Source organism: Triticum aestivum, chromosome 1B (assembly GCF_018294505.1).
Source record: "Triticum aestivum cultivar Chinese Spring chromosome 1B, IWGSC CS RefSeq v2.1, whole genome shotgun sequence".
In the NCBI taxonomy this organism is placed as follows: Eukaryota; Viridiplantae; Streptophyta; class Magnoliopsida; order Poales; family Poaceae; genus Triticum; species Triticum aestivum.
This window is the reverse complement of record NC_057795.1, coordinates 26,294,759-26,315,871: the sequence shown is the minus strand read 5'-3', so window position 1 is coordinate 26,315,871 and position 21,113 is coordinate 26,294,759. Positions and strand designations below refer to the sequence as shown.

Genomic DNA, 21,113 nt, shown 5'->3' with positions numbered 1-21,113 from the left:
TCGTTGTATTTACACATATCGAGCATATTGTGTGTATGATTGAAATGCTTGGTATGTGTGGGATCTGACTATCTAGTTGTTTATCTTTAGTAGCCTCTCTTACCGGGAAATGTCTCCTAGTGTTACCGCTGAGCCATGGTAGCTTTGCTACTGCTCTGGAACACTTAGGCTGGCCGGCATGTGTCCTTCTTCGTTCCTGTGTCTGTCCCTTCGGGGAAATGTCACGCTTTGAGTACCGGAGTCCTGTTAGCCCGCTACAGCCCGGTTTACCGGAGTCCTGCTAGCCCAGTGCTACAGCCCGGACCCACTTGCTGATGACCGACACGTTCGAAGCTGGGTCATGGATGCATGTCCCTGTAAGTCTGTGCCACTTTGGGTTTACGACTAGTCATGTCAGCCCGGGCTCTTTATCATATGGATGCTAGCGACACTATCATATACGTGAGCCAAAAGGCGCAAACGGTCCCGGGAAAAGGGTAAGACGACACCCGTGGGGATACCGTGCGTGAGGCCGCAAAGTGATATGAGGTGTTACCAGCTAGATCGATGTGACATCGAGTCGGGGTCCTGACAACGCTGTGGGTCCCGGCACCGCGAGGTAGTCAACCTCAAGGCAATCAATGCCGAGGCGACAGCCGCATTGTCGCTGGGAGGGGCGGCAGAGACCGTCGGGCAGGCGGGGAAACGATCACCCGCGGCCCCACTAGACGCATGCAGCGAATGGGAGGGCGAAACGTCGACCGGGGGAAGGGGGAGCAAACCAGCTGAATTAAACCCGAATGTGACGGGGCACCAGATAGGCAGGAGGCCGCGCCCCCTACGACGCCGCTCCCCCGCATTAACACCGAAGGGGTGCGATTTGAACGCGGGGCGAGCTGCCCGCGCCCTGGCCTTCCTCGCAGCCGCACGGGCCCCACGCAAGGAGACGTGGAGGGACAGGTTGATCGCGGTCATGAGCCCAGGGCCAACGGCGGCGGCGAACTGCGCAACGGCAACACTAGCCACGCGGACGGAGAAGAGGAGTTCAGCCATCTGGGTGGCGACGAGGGTCTCGCTGGGGTCACAAAAGAAGTAAGAAAGAAGATCGGCAACCTTTTCGGCCGAAAAACATGCCGCCGGGAACGGCGCTACCACCCAGAGGATCCCCGGCGGGACAGAGCTGGGGTGGGCGGGGGAGACACCGGAGAGGAAAGACGACTGAACACGGGCGTGGAAAGAGATACCTGGATGCGGAACGATGGAGGTGCGGGTGCGGGGGGCGTCTTCGCCAGCAGGGAACGACACAGGTCCACCGCCAACGGCGGAGCCAGCAGCAGCAGCCCTGGAGGTGGTGGAGACTACTGGATTGGAAGGAGGGGAGGTGGCGGACCCTTCAGAGTCGCCACTCATTCCCGCCTTCAGAGGTGCCCCGTGTCGAACTTAGTTTTCATTGTTATAAGTTACTCTTATTAGTTTTATGTCTGATTTTATCCTATTTATTGCTAATCATTCGCTACTTGCATCACCTTCCTTTGCTATGACAACATTTTGCTTGCAGCCTGGAGAACCTAGCAGTGGCGGGCAGGATAAAACGATCGTCACAAGTACGTTTCCTAGCTAGTGGCAGGTGCATAATAATGCCAACCATTGGTAATGAGGGGCAAGAGTGGGCTGGCCTTAAAGAAGGCCCGCCACTATAGGCCCTTTAAATTCTAAAGCACCATCATGGTCTAACATTTCAGATTTCCCACTGGCATATTAACATTGGAGGACCAATATGTCATATGGTTAGCTAAGCTGGTTCTCTAATTATTGCCAGGTACAATAAGAAGAGAATACTAATGCCTTAGACCTGATGGTGTCAGGTAAACAGGGTAAATATCAAGTTAGCAACACTGGACCCGAGTGGCGCTAATATTGCTGCTCATTGTGAGCCTCATGTGACTCTGGTAGTTCGCATTGACACTGCACATAGAATGACAAAGACTTCAGCTGAAAAGAAATAGTGGACATAGTAATTAAACAGCCTATGTATAAGAATCCATGTGGATTGTGAAAGCATATAGCATCAAAGGTTTTTTGCTTCCTGCCATGGACATGAATATTTGCAATATTGAAGGAAATAATTTGGCATAGCTACAGAACTGATTTTCTACCAGACCGTGAGCTACAATCATGATGCCCAAATGCTGGAACCAGCATCCGTTTTTGCTACAATCGGCTACGGTGATGGGCTACGGCTAGAGTTGGAAGGCGCCATTTTTTTTGCTACAACCGGCATGGCAGCGTGTTACTATGGGCGGCGCAAGATGCTGGAACCGGCAAGGCCCCGAGCTGCGACGGGCAGCCGGCCATGCTGGAACCAGCAAGGCCGTGAGCTGCAACGGGCGGGCGGACAACCATGCTGGAACCGGCAAGGCCGCAAGCTGCAACTACGTTGCACGGATACTTCAGAAAGCGCGCGTATCCAGCCGGATACTGCCCCGATACTCGGATACTGCCCCGATACGGCCTGATACGTATCCCGTAAGTATCCCTCAATTTTTTGATTTGAAAAAAAGAAAATAATGTTTGATACTTCTAGGATACTTCTGCGATATTTTTTGGATACCTGAAACCCCTCCTTCGGCATGAAATCTCCTCAATAGTAAAGGCACACCTTTTGAAGATATCCAACATGGGAGTGAGTTCATGCCAAAACATGACCATCAATGTTCTTGTTCAATTGAAAGGTGAGCAAAAGAGAGTCGATGCACTGATTGGAACAACAAACCCATGAAAATCCCACTGCCAATTAATGAAAGTGGACCAAGTGCATGAAAACAAAAGGAATAATCCTATAGAGGCATGCTTTGACCTAGAAGCTCTATTTTGTTTTCAATATTTTTAATAATTAATATATGTAATATCTATATATAAACGTATCCCCGTATCCATGTTTTCAGAAAATTGGCGTATCGGGCGTATCCCCGTATCGCGTATCCGATACGTATCCAAGTATCCATGCAACGTAGGCTGCAACCAGCGTGGCACCATGTTGGAATCAATGCAAGAAATTAAACTGCTTTCCAGAGAAGCACTATTTAAATTTCCATACAGAAGTTCAACTCTTCAATTTGCTTGTATCTTTAGGACAAAAATAACTGCAGCTATGATTCATTATCTGTACATAGGTCCCAAAATATATGAATCTGGTAAAAGAAATACCTTGCAATATCCCAAGTGCATACTTCAAATACAAATTCCTTCCTTGGTCGTGCAAGTATCCACAAAGCACTTTCGCTTGCCGATGATCAACCTTACTAACGGTCTTACAAATCAAAAGAAAATATTGATTCAAGGAGGAGAAACAGATACCAAAAACTTTCAATTATTGACATAGGCATACTATGGTTATGAAATGAGACAAAAATGGAAGCGGCCAACTATTTGTTCTTAGACTGGGTAGACCGCCTCAACACATCATCAAGGCTACCTTACACCAAGTTAGCATGGAGATAAATGCTTATTGATAGAAAGTGACTGCGAGTAATAGAAACGGTGGGCTGGTTATGTAAGAAAAGACCAACATGCCTATTCAAGAATATACCAGAGAGTAGACAGCTCATCATATGCACTCACCATGCCGCGAGGAATGCATAGACGATCTTGCAGACACTCCACAACACCAAAGACCCAACAGGCACCACAACGACCCTGCCATTGTTAACCAAATACATACTAACTTGAGCATTTGATTCAGCCATTATGTAAAAAAGGAAAAAAAAATGTTACTGAACCTAGCCTTGTTATGGTACCGATTCAAACTAAATTTAAATTAAGTACAAAATATACATTCAGATTTAGCAAAAGTAGAACGCACGCGCCTGCTCCCATACAATTTCCAGGGACAGAGGGTAAACTCCAAACTCACCATGGAATCCTGCATTTGCTTTGCTCCTGCTTCTTCTGAAAAAATTAACAAAGTTCAGACAAGATTAGTAGGAGCACAAGATCTTGGAGGCACAAACTTCAAACATCAAAATTTACTTTTTGAAAAGAATAAGCAATTTGACCTTTGCTAGGCTAAACAAAAAAAGAAAGATCATGATAATATTTAGATCACAATCGAGGTGGTTTGCTACATACGGTTTTTGATAGCTCACTGTCCATATCCATGGTAAGCAAGCACATGTAGATTTGGGGGTAGAGAGGGGCAGTCGGCAGCTCACCATGTACGCCGCTCGTAATCCCCAACACGTGCTGGAGAGGAGGCAAGGGTTGGCCGTCCTTGATCCTCTGGCCACTCTCCATGGCTGGGCCTCGTCCTCCTCACTCTAGATCGAGTCAAGTTGATGCGTGCGTGAGGCAGGCAAGGAGAGAATGGAAGAAGAAGAAATCCAAGAGGAGAGGAGAAGCAGGCTGACCTTGATGGCGTCGGAGGAGCCTTGATGGCGTCGGAGGAGCCTTGATGGCATCGGAGGAGCCTTGATGGCGACGGAGTCACGGGGAGGGTCGCCGGTGCTGGAGGAGACGCGGAGGCCGAAACCCTAGACACGTGGGGGGGGGGGGCGATGCCCTGGCGCTCCTCCCGGGGATAGCGACGGCGACGGTGAGCAGTGGCAGCGGCGAGGCCGGCGACGAAAGAGGAACGGAGGTCCTGGCTCAGACAACGGGGAGAAGGAGACGGCGCCGTCGGCAAGTGGGGTGGAGAGTGCAAGAGGGCGGCGGCTAGGGTTCCTGCGAGGGAGGAATGGGAGCAGGGAGCAGGCCGTCGCTCTCCCTCACCAGCAGCCAAGTCATGTTGACCTAAGATGTGAAAAGACCAAAATGCCCATGGGTGGGCACCGAAATAACAGGCGGTGGCACACCAGAGGACCGCACTAGCAGTGTCGAGCCTCGATCCAACGACCCGTATCGTTTCATTTGAGATCCAACGGCACAGATCGTTTCATCTGCAGATCCGACGGACAGAATCGTTTCGGAAACACTATCCAACGGCCCAGTATCCAAACGCATGGAAGAGCTCCATTTTGCTTCGGACTCTAACAAGGGGATATTATATTGGCTTTCCTTTTGTGGTGAACATGGTAGTGGTTCCTTCAACATAAACCGGTGGCCCAGCGCGCACACCGACTGTCCCGCCGCACAGAACTGCTGCTGCCGTCACCACTGGTTGCCGATGAACTTGCTGTTGAAGCAGGCGGCGGCCACCGGGACGATTACTTCGCCCTCGCCGGCGCTGTGAGGTCCTCCACGTTATGCACCTCAATGCCTCTAGCCCGCCGGGTCTCAGAATCTCCATAGTCCACATCAATCCATCTCGATCGTGGCTGTGGGCGGAGGAGAGGAGACCAATGACGGAGGGGCAGAGGGGTGAATCACTGATTGTCCTAGGGCCACCCACTGCAGTCACGGCCACTGGTAGGGGCAGCAGTGTAGGGGCAGCAGTGTAGGGGCAGGAGCCCGGAGATGGGGAGCAATCGCCAGTGGCTGCGAAGACCTATGCACAACGCCGCCATGCCACGTAGCGGGACATCTCCGGGCGGGCTGCTGGTCGCGGCCGAGCCGAGCGGGTGCCCGCCGCGGTTCGTGCTGGTCAGGCCCCTGCGTTGATTGTGGTAGGTTCTATTTTTCTACACCATGGACGACAGGCCGTACAGGTTGACGCCCCTTAGTTGGGGACACCCTCACTCCGATCCATATTAGTTGCCACTCAAAAGGATGTCTACAGCACTTAAGATACACACATTCATTTAAACGACAAATAATATGGATCGGAAGGCGTACGTGATTTCGTTGGTGGTGCCACCCACGCTCGCCGTCTATCAACATCAGGTGGGGGAGCCTCAACTCAAGAACCGGCTCATGTCATGTCCTACAAAGATCGTACTATAGCAGTGTTGGATCAACAACCCGTTACGTGCATGATTTTGTTTCCTATAAGAGCATCTTCAACAGCCGTGCTAAACAAGCGCCGCGCCGTAAATTAGGCCATTTTAGCGCGCGCGCAATCTGGCGGGTGGCTCCAGCGGGCGCGCAATAACCGCGTGCGCGCTATAAGGAGTTGGGCGCATGGTGGATTCGCTATCTCGCGCGATGTATTTGGGGCCCCCGCTTCCGCGCGCGGCACTCTCGAGCGCTCGCGCCGCACTCTCTCCTCTCCGCCTCCTACGCCCGCGCGCACCGGCGCCGGCAAACTGCACCCATGGACGCACGTGCCGGCACCCCGCTCACCCATTGTACAGCAGCGACCCCCCCCCCCCCCCCCCGCCGCCGCCGGAAACCCTAGCGCAGGGAGCGTTGGCCTCGCCACTGTCGGAGCTCCGCCGAGCATCGGCCTCGCGCGCAGCCTCTTCTTGTCGCCGTGGATGACCACGGCGACGGGTGGCGTCACGCCGGTGCCGTCCCGTGCCGCCGCCGCCCCCTCGAAGCTCCCCAATGCGGTGCGGCCGAAGAAGGGCAAGACATCCGTAAAGAAGAACAAGGCGGCGGACTGCTCCGGCAGCTCGAAGGCGAGGGGAAAGAAGCTTGCAGGGCGTTTGACGAGCGCGGCGGCTACCGAAGCACCGGCGAGCTCACTTGTTGAGCCGGCCGCCGACGCGCACCACATGTTTGACGAAATGCCCCCAAGGTAGAAATTTTTTCCAACTTTTATTTTCTTGTTATTTTTTCAATGCATCATATAGATAGCTTATTTGCATTGTTCAAAAAACTTTGTAGTCTCAACTATGATGCATACATGTCAACTATGGGTGTTGGCTCCAACAATTCGCATTGGTCTCAAACCAATGACATCCATTTCGAAGACCATGAGTTCGAGGTGGACGAGGAGGGTGAGGGCATTGTCGACGCGCCGAAAGGAAGAGCGGGCAATTACAACAACAAAGATGACATCTTACTATGCAATACTTGGTTGCAAGTGTCGAGGGATCCATCTGTTGGAGGTGATCAAAGTAGAGATGCTTATTGGGGGCGGATGAAAAAACACTTTGATGCTCACAACATGAGTGGAATTGACCGCTCCGAGAGATCACTTCGGTCCTGATGGTCGACAATCAACTCGAAGTGTCAAAAGTGGACGGCCGCACAAAAGGCGGTTGACAAGTTGAACCCAAGTGGCACAAATGAGGACGATAGAACCATGGGTGGCGGTGGCCTTGGCGGCATGGGAGACGGTGGCCTTGGCGGTGGCATTGGCGGTGGCCTTGGCGCCATGGGTGTCATGGGTGGCTTCGGAGGTACCATGAGCGGTTTAGGTGCCATGGGAGGCATGGGTGCACCTCCGGCCGCCATGGGAGGCATGGGTGGCTTTGGAGCACCCTCCGACGCTATGGCCGTCATGGGAGGCATGAGTTTTGCTTCTCTCATGGGAGGCATGGGTGCACCTCCGGCCGCCATGGGCGGAATGTCTTTCGATGTGCCTCCTCACACACATTCCCATGAAGATGCCGTTGAAGATCTTGCCAACACCGTCGGAGCTTCACGTAATCCGGTGCGTGATGAGGAGAGGGAGGAAGATTCATCTTCGGAGGCGGAAGAATCGTCTTCGGAAGATGAGGACGAAGACGAGGAAGAGGATTGGTGTGTCTTTCATTTGTGTCTTGAACTTGGTTTGCATTTTGAATTTGGTTGGATGAACTTGTGGGCATGATTTTGAACTTGTGTGCATGAACTTTTATTCATCAACCCGTTTGTGTGAATTTATATGTCATGTTCATTGCATTTTGAATGTTTCAAACTCATTTTGTGTCTAAAATGCCATATATGCAATGCCCGGCGAGTCGCGCGCGCTGCATTTTTTGCGTGCTGCTGGAGCGGCGCGCGCGCTGCATTCTAACGCGGCTGTTGGAGCCAGCGCTGGCGGCCGCGCTAAACCAGCCGAAGCGCGCGCGGCAAACTAATTTTTTGCGCACGGCGCGAAGCGCTGCTGTTGGAGATGCTCTAACTGTACTAGCTGCTGGAGTTTTTCGGTGAGAAAAGGGACGGTGCACGTGGTGAGGAAGGAGGAGTCATAGCGACGTCGGTGATGAGCACCGTGGTAGCTATATCTGCCAAAGAAAACGGGTGGACCTCGATCGTCTTTTGCATGTTTGCAATGCTCGGCGTCGACCACAAGAGACGGCCCTGACTACCAGTGCTACATATCGGCTATTCATTGGAACAAGTAGGTAATATGTACATGTTCGCATTAATATTAGGGCCCGTGAAAATGACATTGCCAGTACTCTATATGGCCAGCACCCGGTACCGACAACTGAGTACCGACATGGTTCTTGCAGTGCAGCCATGACCACAGCTCGTACCACTCCCAGATAACGCTATCGCAGTGCAGCCATGGCCATGAAAACACAGCTCCTTCGCTTGCTACCTCTGCTGCTCCTGCTCCTTCCGCCTCCCCTTCGCGATTACTTGTCGACCGATGAAGCCGCCGGCGTCAGAGTCCGCCAGGGCCGGCTCCGTGTCTACCACCCGATAATCTTGTTCCCTGGCATAAGTTGTCCCAACCTGGAGGCGCGGCTGACCGACGCTTACACCCCGTCGGCGCCGCGCTGCGGAGCGCTCAAGGGGAAGGGATGGTTCCCTCTCTGGAACAACACCCGGGACGTGCTCGACCATGATTACCTTCCATGCTTACAGGAGCAGATGAGCCTCGTGTATGACCCCGTCCTCAACGACTTCCGGAACCGGCCCGGCGTCGAGACGCGCGTGCCCGACTTCGGCTCCTCCTACGGTTTCACCTCAAAGGACGAAGTGTAAGTTCATATAGAAGTGATCCCTTGGCAACTAGTAATTCATTTAGTACGGATTTATTAATACTGCACTTGGTATTTTCTTTGGAAAGGAGGGGAACGCTGTTTCTTCTTGTGTGAGTTCTTGATCTTGAAATTTGCCTGCTTTAGGGGCGGCCTTAACATCTATTGCATGTCAAAACTTCGCCAAGAACTGGAGGCACTAGGTTATCGCGACAGAGATACTCTTTTCGGCGCTCCTTACGACTTACGGCACGCTCCACCTTCACCCGGCCAGCCATCTCGGGTGTACACCGACTACTTTGCCCGTGTCAAGAATCTGGTGCAGCATGCGAGCGAGAAGAACGGGAACAAGCCTGTCATCCTCGTTGGGCACAGCTTCGGAGGCAAGGCAGCCCTCGACTTCGTCAATTCGACTCCCCTTCCATGGAGGAAAAAATTCATCAAACACATGGTCCTAATAGCACCCACACCTCCTACGGGCTTTGTACAGGTGCTCACGAACTTCGCCTCTGGGCCGTCAGTCATTCTTATACCGACCGTACCTTGGCTGGGTTTGCGTCCAATGTGGAGAACTTTCGCGAGTTCCCTTATATCCTTCCCATCTACCAGAGTTTTTGGTCATGAGCCGCTTGTAGTCACCAAACATATGAACTACTCAGCATATGACTACAGGGATATGCTCATGGATCTCGGTTTCAGCATTGACATCATAAAATGGATACTTCGGATGAATCTAAAGGTTGATGCTCCAATGGTGCCGACGACATACCTCAATGGAGTTGGTTTCCAAACAATAGATCAGGCAGTATACTGGGATAGTAACTTTGATGTGGAGCCAGAGTATGTATATGGCGATGGTGACGATGTCGTCAACTTAGTTAGCTTGTTGGCATTTGTGGAAGAAATGAGGAGGCAGCAGCAGCGGAATAGCATACACTTCAAGTTCATCAAGATTGCTCATACTAACCACTCTCATATTCTAATTCAGGAACGTTCACTTAAGAGAGTTATGGCTGAAATTCTAGAAGCTAATTGCAGAGGAGACATCACGTAATAGTTTTGTGTTTCCATTCATGTAAAAAATGTTGTATTCTCGTTGGAGAAGCTGGCATTGTTGTGGAATAAATGTATTATGTAAGGATAATCCATAAATTGAATAAGAACCAAGGCCTTGGTTACTATACAAACGGGGAAATATCTGGTGCACTGGAGCTTGTGGTACTACCGGTGCACCGAATTCATATTGTGCTTTTAAAATGTTTAAAAAATTCTAGAAACAAACATAATACATTCACACAACATCAATATAGGTTGTCACGAAATTTCAAGTCAAAGTTCGAAACATAACTCGAAAAACAAAAATGATAAATTCAACACTGAATAGTACATAACATAACTTGGGCTTTATATTTGACCCATTATCACAGTAATGTCAAATTTGTCATTTTTGTATCTCAAATAATATTTCAAATCTTTTTATGAAATTGTATGACATCATATATTGATATTGCGTTAACATGCTAGATTTTCTTTTCAGATTTTTAAAAATATTCCATGGCATCCGGTGCACCGGTAGCACCAAAAGTGCGGGTGCACCAGATACATTCCCCTATACAAACACCCTCGTCGTACATGGTTAGGACATAAACCATGTGCAGTTTGGACACGCACACCCAAAAAGAAGAGGTAGACGCTTGCCCATTTGCCATGTGTATCAGGTCGGGAAATATTTGCTGCACCGGGCCATTTGGTGCTACCAGTGCACCCATTTTATTTTAGTCATGAGAGTTGAAAGAGCAACTACGAAGCTCATAGTCTAACTAAGTTATCCCTTCGCTTAGCAGTAGGCCGCATTTTTGGTTGGGCACTCCTCATCATCTTGTAACGGCCCCTTTAACGTTGCAGATGAATAAAGTTAGAGCGGCATTCTCAAAAAAAGTAAGCGAGATATAGTTTTTCGGTCCATACAAAGGTGTGGGCCAGCGGTTGAAGCATGTGGACCTACGAATCCAACAACATAAATGGGCGCATTAGCTTGATGGGTTGCACGTCATGGCCCTCGGCGTAAGGCCTCATTACAGTGTGTTCCACAAATTGCCACCCCCCCTGCTCCTGGGCCAGCCCATCTATTCTTTTTCCCTTTTTTAAGCGGCCCATCTATTCTTTCTTTTTTTCTGATTTAAAGACCAAAAAAGTGTGAGCAAAGGGGTATGATTCAGACACACAACCTCCTTGTCTAGTTTAGCTATGGTAGCCAACGAGGAAAGCCACCCAAATATAAATAGATGCATCCATTTTATTATTTTCTTCTTTTCTTTTCATTTCTCCCTTCTTTTTCTTTTTCTATTTATTTTTTCTTGTTCCATTTTCTTTTCTTTTTCCAAAATGTGTGATTATTTTTATCAAAATCGATAAACTTTTTAAAATCCATGAATATTTTCTGTGTACAGCTTTTCCAAAATCCGGTGAACTTTTTTGTATTCATGAACTGTTTTTATAACATTGATGAACTTTTTTGAATTCTTTATCTTTTTCGCAAAAATTTGATAAACTTTTTACAATTTGTGAACTTTTGAGAAAAATGATGAACTATTTTGAATTTTTTTTAAACTGATGAACTTTTTTTAAAACTGACTTTTTAAAATTAATGCACTTGTTCCAAAATCGGTGAACTTTTTAAAAAAAATTGTGAACTTTTCTTAAAAATCAATTATTGTTTTAAAAATTGATGAACTTTTTTGGAATTCATGATTTTATTTCAAAACTGATGAACTTATTTCAAATTGATGATTTTTTTTACAAAATTTGATTAAGTTTGTCAAAATTGACGACCTTTTTTCGTATTACATTAAATTTTTGGAAAAAAAATGAACTTTTTCTCCATACTGGTGAACTTCTTGATTTCAAGTCTATGATTTTTTTCTCAAATTTACATTTTATTTTTTCAAATGATTTATATGGGTACAAAATACTCCCTCTGTAAACTAATATAAAAGCATTTAGATCACTAAAATAGTGATTTAAACAATCTTATATTAGTTTACAGAGGGAGTATTTGTTAATGTTGTACTAAATGAAGCACTCCATTTGTCCCATAATATAAGAGTGTTTTTTACACAACTGTGTAAAAACACTCTTATATTATGAGACGGAGGAAGTATTAAATAGCACTGTTTTCGGATTATAGAAAACTAATGATCCTGTTCTATTTGCTATTGCGCCAAGTCTTGGTCAACGACTTTAGCATGCAGGTTCAAATCTCATGTCTCCCATTCTGAAAATATTTTTATTCACAGTGTTTGTTGAGCAGGTTGCTAGGCCGACCCGCTAGGGGCGCACAGGAGCGCTAAGCCGCACTAAAAGCGCCGAATAGAAGCTCCCGAAGCGGATAATGGGAAAGATGCAAAACTAAGCGCTGGAAACTGTACGTCATGCACACCATGGGGCCGACCCTGATGTTTGCCATGTGGCATAAGTTTATTGGTCGCAAAATCATCTAACCTTTTCATAATTTTCTGATTATTTGGTCCTGTGAAAACGTTCGTTAATTGGACGCACGATCCTAGAGATAAAATGTTTAAAAATTGAATGAAAAAAAATCACATACTCCCGGGTTGCGATAAGTGGCACATATGCAATGCGTCACTTGTCGCCACCAATGAAGGTGGGAGTGCCCTTTTTAAGGGGTAGCGTCTAACTAATGATTTGGGGATAATGGGCATGTTGCCTTGAAGAACTGAACTCGGGGCTGAAAATTATTGGCCCTGGTGCCCATGGGCCTGGCCCTGATGTTATCCATGTGACTTAAGTTTATCGTTGCAGCGGATTTTCAGAAAAAAAAAAGATTATGTGTCCAATATAATCTAGAATTTTTCACAATTTTCACATTATAACAACAACAAAAATATCTACTCAGCTGGTAGACATTTTGTGATGACAGGGAAGAATTTGCCATATGGTGCATGTAGTAGGCTATCTAAAAAAAGTTCAATGAAAAAACGCATAGTTAGGATCCACTCTTATTTTGGATGTTAAGCTTTTACTCCCTTCGTGTCATAATATGTGTCTCAACTTTAGTATAATTTTGTACTAAAGTTAGTACAAAATTGAGGCACTTATTTTTTAGGACGGAGGGAGTATATAAGAGCATCGAACAACATTTCACATGGAATTGTCAACGCTGCGCTAGCTCGTATCAGCAACTACTCTTTTCTGCCCCGTTGTAAAGATGCACCACAACTCTGATTTTAATCCGGCGTTGGGACACAATCCACCAACACTGGTTATATGGCTAAAACCATACTAATTCACATTCACAAGATTCAAAGACGACGATTGCACCATATGGCAACGCAAACTCTGTTCTTCAATCTGTACATTAATATAATTAGCCATATACAAAGTAAAGATATTTCCCCGTAAAAGAAGCACCAAACCTACCTGCAGTGCAGAGAGCCGTCCAAGCAACTCGTGACACTCCTGTAACAGAGCTCGCTCCTCACTAGCCACGCGACTCAGCTTCGAGATCACCACGGTCGTATCTTGAGCCTATAGTATGGAGAGATGCCAGTTTAGACATTCATTTTCAGTACAACGTATAGAGGTGGCTACACATAAATTATTTACCATAGGGCTAAAGGAGCGAACTGAAATCCTGGCCGTCATTGTGAGCTCGAACATCTGCTCGAGAATGGATGCCATTGCCGGAAGGGAGGCCTGTACATGAATAAACAAACAATTTGGTTCAGATTACATGCATGTTGCAACTATCGCTATAACTTTGGTTCTTATCCGAATGCAATAGTAACCTTTTAAAATATTCAGATTACATATAGTAGCTCACTCAGGACGTTTTCATATACAGCCTCCACTTCAAATTAACTGAAAATTTAGTTTTGTTCTAACTCAAATTTCTTTATGTTTGGCCACGGATATAGAAACATATACTAATATATACCACATCAAATACATGTGATATGAAATTATATTTTATGATAATCCTATTGAAACTACTTTAGTGTGCTATAGATGTTGATATATCTTTCTATAAACTTGGTCAAAATTTCAAAAAGAACATACAAAAAAACTAGAGCATAATTGATCAAAGTACAAAATCACCCCAAAAAAGTTACAAATCCACAGAAAAATTTGCACATTGAGCTTCCCGCATACCACCATGTGTCCATGTGACTGGCGGCCGTAGACAAGATCCCAAATGTTATATGTTATATACCGATATAGCCCATGGTACTTGTGTGCTAGTGGGCCGACTCATTTTGTTGGGCTTTCATTTGTTTTCGTTTTCTGTTAAAAAAATTCCTTTTCAGTTTTATTTCTTTTCGGTTTCTATTTTCCTTTTTGCTGGTTTCATTATTCTATTTTTTCCATTCATTTTTAAGAAATAAAAAAAGAGAAATTCACTAACATTTTCCAACATACGGTAATATTATGAATATTATTTTTAAAGTGGTTGAAATTTCATTGATTGTATGAATAACCTTTTAAAAATATGGATATTTCTTCAATTACCCACACATTTATCAAAATACATGAGTACTTTTATTAAATAAATAACATTCAAATTACGTTAACATTTTTTTGTTTCGTTGGGGGGGGGGGGTCTAAAAATGCTATTTTAGTTTTTTATTTAAGAAAGAGCTACTATAGCCCAGGCACCCAATTATATTATCATTCCCGCTACCTACTAGTTGGCCGCAATCTTTCTCCTCATCTCCCATAGGGTTTAGGGTTTATTGTGAATTAATCAAGAAACTTTCGTGAATTAATCAAATAACGGCTAGCTGACTTCGCTAAGATTAGTTGAGTTTTGTTTATTGCTTCTAATCAAAAGATTGAACATAGTGCTATCAACATACCTTTGCACCATTTGTAAGAGGAAGCCTGCAAATGGCTGATTTGGCACACTCAACTGTGGACTCCAGAGCGAAGGAATGCTTGCTCTCCAGCTGCCCCCAATTCTCTAAATCCCTCATCTATAGAATTCTCCAATAATTTGCCGACAATTGATCTCATCAAATTGTGAACATTGGGGATTGAAGTTGTCTAAAATTTATAAGACCAAGATAAATGTGTATCAAATTTAAGCAAAACTATACCTGCAAAGAGAGTATCTCATTCAACCTAAACTTCAACTTCCCCTTCTCGAGTTGCGCTTGCTTCCTTGCTACCTTTCCTCTTAGCTCCGACACCCGGGCCCATGTACCCATCAACTGAACCTATATGAATCAAATTAACTTGCATCATTCAAGGAAACTGCAATCCGCTACTAGTTCGATCGGTCCACATCCCGTGTTGCGTGTGGTACATCTAAGTTTTTTGAAAAAAAATTGGGAGAAAAATCATGGACATGGGTTGTGTTGTATCATGTGTACATACGCAAGTTTATCCATGTCTATACACATTTGGCAACTTCACAAAAAGAACAAACTATGTGTGAATATTACATGATATGCCTTCTCCTATTTTAGATTAGCTTTGGATGAAATCGGTATGAACTAATACGAATATGCATATGCATGTAAATGGATATGAATTTGAAAAGCTTGCATTCTGGAGCTATCGACCCATACCTCGGCGTTGGCCGCCTTGCTCTTGCACGCGGCGTCTGCCTTGGCGTTCATGAAGCGCCACTGCAAGAAGCGGCAATGCATCATCCTCATCTGGTGTCCGGTCTCCCCTATTCCCCCGTTGCTGCGTGACACCGGCGACGACGGCACGGTGGCCGGGATCGCAGGAATGGAGTTATCCGCTCCGCCGGACTTCTTCCTGTTAAACAGATGTCCCCACCCCATGCTCAACAGGCTCTTCTTCCCCTTGGACTCCGACACGGTCGCCAGCGTCTTGGCGGGCGAGCTACTCCGGCGCCCCGGCGAGAGCGCCCACTGCGAGTTGCTCGAGCCGAGCAGCCGGACGGAGCTCGTACGGGCGATCATCGGCGAGTTGGGTTTGGGGATCGCCGACTTTGCGCTGGACCCCCTGGAGGCGTCGCTGCACTCGGACCCGGAGCTCGCGACGTCGGCGCGGGCGTCCAGAGAGTAGCCAGCGGCGAGCCTGCGGAGGTCCGACGGCGCGACGCGGCCCGGGGTGAGCGTGACGGCAGCGGGCTTGGACGACGGCAGGAAGCGCATGGAGCGGCCGAAGGCGTGGCCGGCGCCCTTCCCGGACGACCTGCCGATCTTTCTCTCCTCGGCGTCGGCGTCGGCCTCCGCGAAGCGCGGGAGCTCGGTGCAGCTGCGCTGGCGGGAGAGCGACTGCAGCGACGGCGCCGCCACGGGAACGGCGTTGGCGCTGTCCATGGCGTCGTTGGTCAGGTGGTCGGCGAGGGTGGCCACCGAGGGCGGCGCGGGGGTCAAGGGCGACGGGGACGGCTTCTTGATCTTGCCGTCAGAGGAGGAAGGCCACATGCTGCGAGCGGGGGCGGCGGGGGCTCCTGATGGGGCGGCCGTGTCGGAGCGGGAGGCGGAGCGGCGGGCGCTGTGGCGCAAGGGCGAGAGCGCCGCGGCAGGGATGACAGAGCGGCCGGGCAGGTGGTCCGTGCCGGAGGAGGGGGAGGAGGACCACCGTCTGGACGACGACATGGCGGATGGCGCGAGCTTCCTTGCGCGCAGGTGCGGACTGCGGATAGAGCTGGCGTCTTGTATGTATGGAGGCATGCATACTGACTACCGGATAAAATTGGCGTAGTAGAGACGAGCCGGCCGGCACGAAGTGATCGATGGAGAGCGACGCCGGCTGAGGCTGAACGGGTCTGCGGGGCTTGCCGCCGTGCAGGACAGCGCGGGATGCGTGAGAGACAAATGGAGGAGTCTCTACCTGCAACGACCACGCGTACAAGGAAAAGATCCGTGCGGCCGTATTTTATCCGTGCTCATACATACCCACGTACATGTAATCAACCTTATAAACGACGAGCACCTCCGAGAGGCTGAGCCGGCACATTATCTTGAAATTGATAAAGTTGCCACAGACGACTTCGCAGTCGACAAAAACATCTCCTCTCATTAAACATATATCGCCGAAAGGTCTGAAATAAATTCAGAAAAATGCGAGCATTTTTTGTGATCTCCAACTCGCAAATCCTATGATGATATCATACCAATGTTGCCGTAGGTGGGGTTTCCTGCCAACGCCACCACCACAACCCCATGTTGCTCCCGAGAAAACCTAGCTCCCCCCCCCCAACCCTTGTCCCGCCGCTGCTGCAAGCCAGGGCTGGGCCGGCAATATCCGGGGCCCTGTGCAAAACTAAAGCCCTATCTTTAAAAATGAACTGACGAACAATTATAGTATATATATATCTGGCAGGAAAAAATTATAATATATATAATATAATGTCTTACATAACAATTGGACATATAAAAAAAGTCATACATGTCCAACTTCTAGTTGCTATTTATTTGAGCATCCTCATTCTTTTGGTTCCTGTGATCTTTAACCGAGGAGGTAAAAAGTAAGAACCAATCTCTAACGAAGTATCGATCTTTGCCAATAGTTAATTATAAAATTAGGAATTAGAAGTAGGAACCGAAGTTAATTGAAAAAAAGGACTCGCTAAGCAGTAAGCATCTGGCAAGAGGCTAGAGTCGGTCACCGACCAATTCAAATTTAAGAAAGGACAGAGGAGACGAGGAAGGCAACGGCAGCAGCGGCCGGTCGCCCAGAGACGTTCCTTTCCTTCCTGTAGCCATGAGCCCACGGCCGTCGCCCCACGCCCACGATTGAGAGTTTTCAGTTCTCGCGACCCCGAATTCCCGATCCTTTAGGCTGTAGTGATCGAGACATCGAGTACCAGGGTCGGGCCGGCAAAATCCAGGGTGTTGTGGAATTGTCACGGCAGATGTCCTAGTGTAAGGACTTAGTCGTAATGCCAACGCATCTATGTAGTATCTGGAGAGGGGTTGAGCGGAATCGAGAGATGCAACACAAGACAAGGGTTTAGACAGCTTCGGGCCCCAAGAAACATCACCCGGTAATAACCCTACATGCTGTTTGTGGCTAGGTCTCATTATGATCATGAGGGAGTCGCCGGTAAGCCGGTCTCTTTGTGTCTAGCCCTAAAGATTGTTTCTTGCCTCTTGTCCCTCTTTGGGGAGCCCTGCCCCTCCTTATATAAGTTGAAGGGGCGGCTTACATGTAGAGTCCTAGTAGGACTAGGACTAGTCTATCTTTCCTTACAAGTTGAATACAAGTCCGGGTCTTGCTTCCTTGTAAAGGAAATATTCGTCATCCCTTTCCTCTTAAGCCGGCCCACCATAACATGAGCCGGCCTTCTAGGCCTCGGTCCTAGTCTTCTATCTGACCCGTCGTCGGGGTCATCCGTGAGTCATCAGGCTCGTGAGTCATCTGACCAGTAAGCCGCCAGACCCGTGAGTCCCCAGTCCTTCGGCGGGTCATCGGTGAAGCGCCAAGTCCGGCCGGGTCATACTTCCGGCCGGGTTATACCGCGGGGTATATCTCCGACATTAGCCCCCAGTTTATTTTGGATTTTATCCATGTTAAACTGATCTGCAACATAAACACAAGAACAAATTTGATAGGTTGTACTCCGAGTTAAATATTCCTGTAAGTCGGCACCTGATCATCCTTAAGTCCTTGACATTTCTTCTTTGATATGTATCCATGATCTCATAGCAAATCTCCTTAGCAGATATGTCCCAATTTTACCAATGCAAAAGATCCAGATACTTCCTTTGAGAAATCCGGGTCAACAGGCCAGCTTCAAAGTCAATTTGCTGACATTGGTCTCTTGTTGAGAAATATTATAAGAAATAATCCATTTGAGTCGGTTTCCAAAGCTCCGGCTTAGTAAACATATTGGACTCAACATTCAACTAGTGATCCGCCAGTTTAAAGATGTAGAGGCTGGCTAGTTATAACTGCCAAAATTGCCGGCTTGTAAATATTGATAACACCGGGCCATAACTGTTGCCGACGCCGGGTCATAATTATTGGTGACACCGGATCATGATTGTTGTAAACACCGGGTCAATCTGACCTGCTCAAAACTGAAATTTGAAGATTTTTTTCCCTTATATGTATATCACCTGTAGCCCCCAAGTGCCGGGTTGTTATGCTTGCAGCAACCTGGGACTTGTAATTATCTTATGCTCATAAAACTTCAACTAGTGTAGCCCCCAAGGGCCGGGTCATTATGCAATAATGAGCAGGGACTTTGTAAATATTATCATGTAAACTAGAGCAGCAACGTGTAGCCCCCAAGGGCCGGCTTAGTAAGATATTACTGAGCTGGGACTTTGTATATGATTCATTGATAATAACATCATATGATGTAATCTCCACCATGGGGCTTGAACCCACATCCACAAGGTTAAGAGCTTTGTGCTTTACCAACTGAGCAATGGATCCTTCAATATAATGGATTAAGACTTGTGTACCTTGAACTGTTGACAGGAGCAATTGGTAGCCCCCAAGGGCCGGCTCATTATGATGTGATGAGTCGGGTCTTCAATGAAGTGAGCAAAAATGATTTTGCATTAGCCCCCAAGTGTCATGGTGCATGCTTGCAGCGACATGAGACTTGCATATTTGATGTAACCTCAATTTGAATAATGTAGCCCCCAAGTGCCGGGTCGTAAGCCTGCATCAACTCGGGACTATTCCTTCCATTATAGAATAAATCATATCCATTAATAAAATAATAGTCATTGCGCCAAAGCGACTTTGAATACCTCATCTATAGATAAGTAAATCCTGGAGTTTAAATACCCGGTAGCTCTTGGCCGATGGCGATTTAATACGCCTCCATTGTAAGTCGGGATTTTTATAACCCGACGGCTTATAGCCTTTGAGAAAAATCCAGAACGGATAATCATTTTGAAGCATCAACTTTGGTAATAAGCTTGAACTTAATCATTTATATGTCATATTTCTGCAAAATCCTACAAAGAGTTTAAACAACATATGCCATGGCGACTTAGCGTCAAAGCCAGGGTGGGTCATAATATCTCACATATAACCACTGTGATATTGAATTTGTACTGCCGGTTCACATGACCTGTGCAGTAAGGGTGATAACCCAATCCTTAGAAGCCAATGCTTCCACCTAGATGATGATTATCATAAACTGACGACTTATAGTCAAAAGTCAAGCCGGGTTAAGCATAAACACTTATATACATTTGAGATATAATCCAAAAAAGGTCTCAAGTCAAACCCAAAATTGTTCGCAAAAAAGACTTCAAAAATTTAAGGCTTCTGATTCGTATACGATCATAAAACCGTTCCAAAGGGGTTGAGCTAAGACTCAAATACGATCATATAGCCCCCAGTGGCTTTGGCATTGCCGATCAAGAGGGTACCGACAGCTATGTTCTCTTTGGTTCGAATACGACCTATGTTTGAACAGGAAGCCCCCAAATGACCTTGAGAGTTGTTTAACGACGCTGATTCGAATACGATCCACGTCGGACCCAAAAGAGGTTAAGCTATGATTCGGATACGATCAAGAAGCCCCCTAATGAGTTTGGCAGTGTGCCGATCAAAAGGGTTTCGACAGCTATGTTCTCTTTGGTTCGAATACGACCTATGTTTGAACAGGAAGCCCCCAAGTGACCATATATTAGCATTGCAGCGATCAAGAGGGTACCGACAGCTATGCTCGATGAGCAGGAAGCCTCCAAGTGACCATAATAAGATAAGCCGTAAGGCAGGATACCTATGTTTGAACCGGAACTTTAAATCGGATTTGAAAGCTTCAAAAATTTGTGAGGGATAAATTTACCTTGAGCCGGATTTTGAACCGGATTTGAGAGCTTCAAAAATTTGTGAGGGACAAATTTACCCTGGGCCGGCTTTTAAACCGGATTTGAGAGCTTCAGTGCTTTGTGGGAGAAAGATGTCTCTTGAACCGGAGTTTAAATCGGATATTCTTCATTTTCAGCTAGAAATTTTTCTGACAACCTTTAAACTGGCAACATTTACTGAGCCATATCACCTATAGCCCCTGAGTATTAAGACTACTCGAGGAGTTGGCTTGAGACTCTCCATGCTTGACCATGATATAAACCGACAAAGAATTTACACAGCGGAACGTTGTCCCCTTGACAGTAGACAACTTGCCCTGCATTTAAAGAACTTGCAAACCAAGGTAATTGCTCTTTTAAAGAAAGCAATATGTAATATCAAAATATACCGGATGGATTTCACCTGATAAGCCGGAAAGTAACTGCCGTGGAGTTGATGATCACTATGGTGACGCTGAAGTTAATCACGGGCGAGTCAGCCGCAGGAGTAGACAGATGAGTCGACCGCGACATTGTAAGTTAGTGCGGACGGGCGAGTCGACCGCGGTGTTGCAAGCCGGCGCGGACGAGGAGTCGGCCGCAGCATTGGAAACGGCACGGCCGCGGGCGCGGACGA

General features: G+C 47.2%; 2 protein-coding genes across 3 annotated transcripts; one reads left to right on the top strand and one right to left on the bottom strand.

Annotated features, from left to right (window-relative positions):
* Positions 1 to 1,674: 1,674 nt before the first annotated feature.
* LOC123085315 (uncharacterized) lies at positions 1,675 to 4,742 on the bottom strand. Of its 2 annotated transcripts, none has more exons than XM_044506949.1 (6): positions 4,386 to 4,739; positions 4,191 to 4,295; positions 3,893 to 3,927; positions 3,601 to 3,675; positions 3,187 to 3,290; positions 1,675 to 1,944 (listed from the first exon to the last, which is right to left on the bottom strand). In XM_044506949.1, the coding sequence occupies exons 1-6, from the start codon at positions 4,434 to 4,436 to the stop codon at positions 1,916 to 1,918; spliced, it is 399 nt and encodes a 132-aa protein (XP_044362884.1). In that variant the 5' UTR covers positions 4,437 to 4,739; the 3' UTR covers positions 1,675 to 1,915. The 2 variants fall into 2 exon arrangements, with proteins under 2 accessions (XP_044362884.1, XP_044362877.1); XM_044506942.1 differs by having other exon boundaries at positions 1,689 to 1,971; positions 4,386 to 4,742.
* Positions 4,743 to 8,198: 3,456 nt separating this feature from the next.
* Positions 8,199 to 9,895, top strand: LOC123085306 (lecithin-cholesterol acyltransferase-like 1). The gene is made up of 2 exons (XM_044506930.1): positions 8,199 to 8,714; positions 8,862 to 9,895. The coding sequence occupies exons 1-2, from the start codon at positions 8,296 to 8,298 to the stop codon at positions 9,766 to 9,768; spliced, it is 1,326 nt and encodes a 441-aa protein (XP_044362865.1). The 5' UTR covers positions 8,199 to 8,295; the 3' UTR covers positions 9,769 to 9,895.
* Positions 9,896 to 21,113: the final 11,218 nt, after the last annotated feature.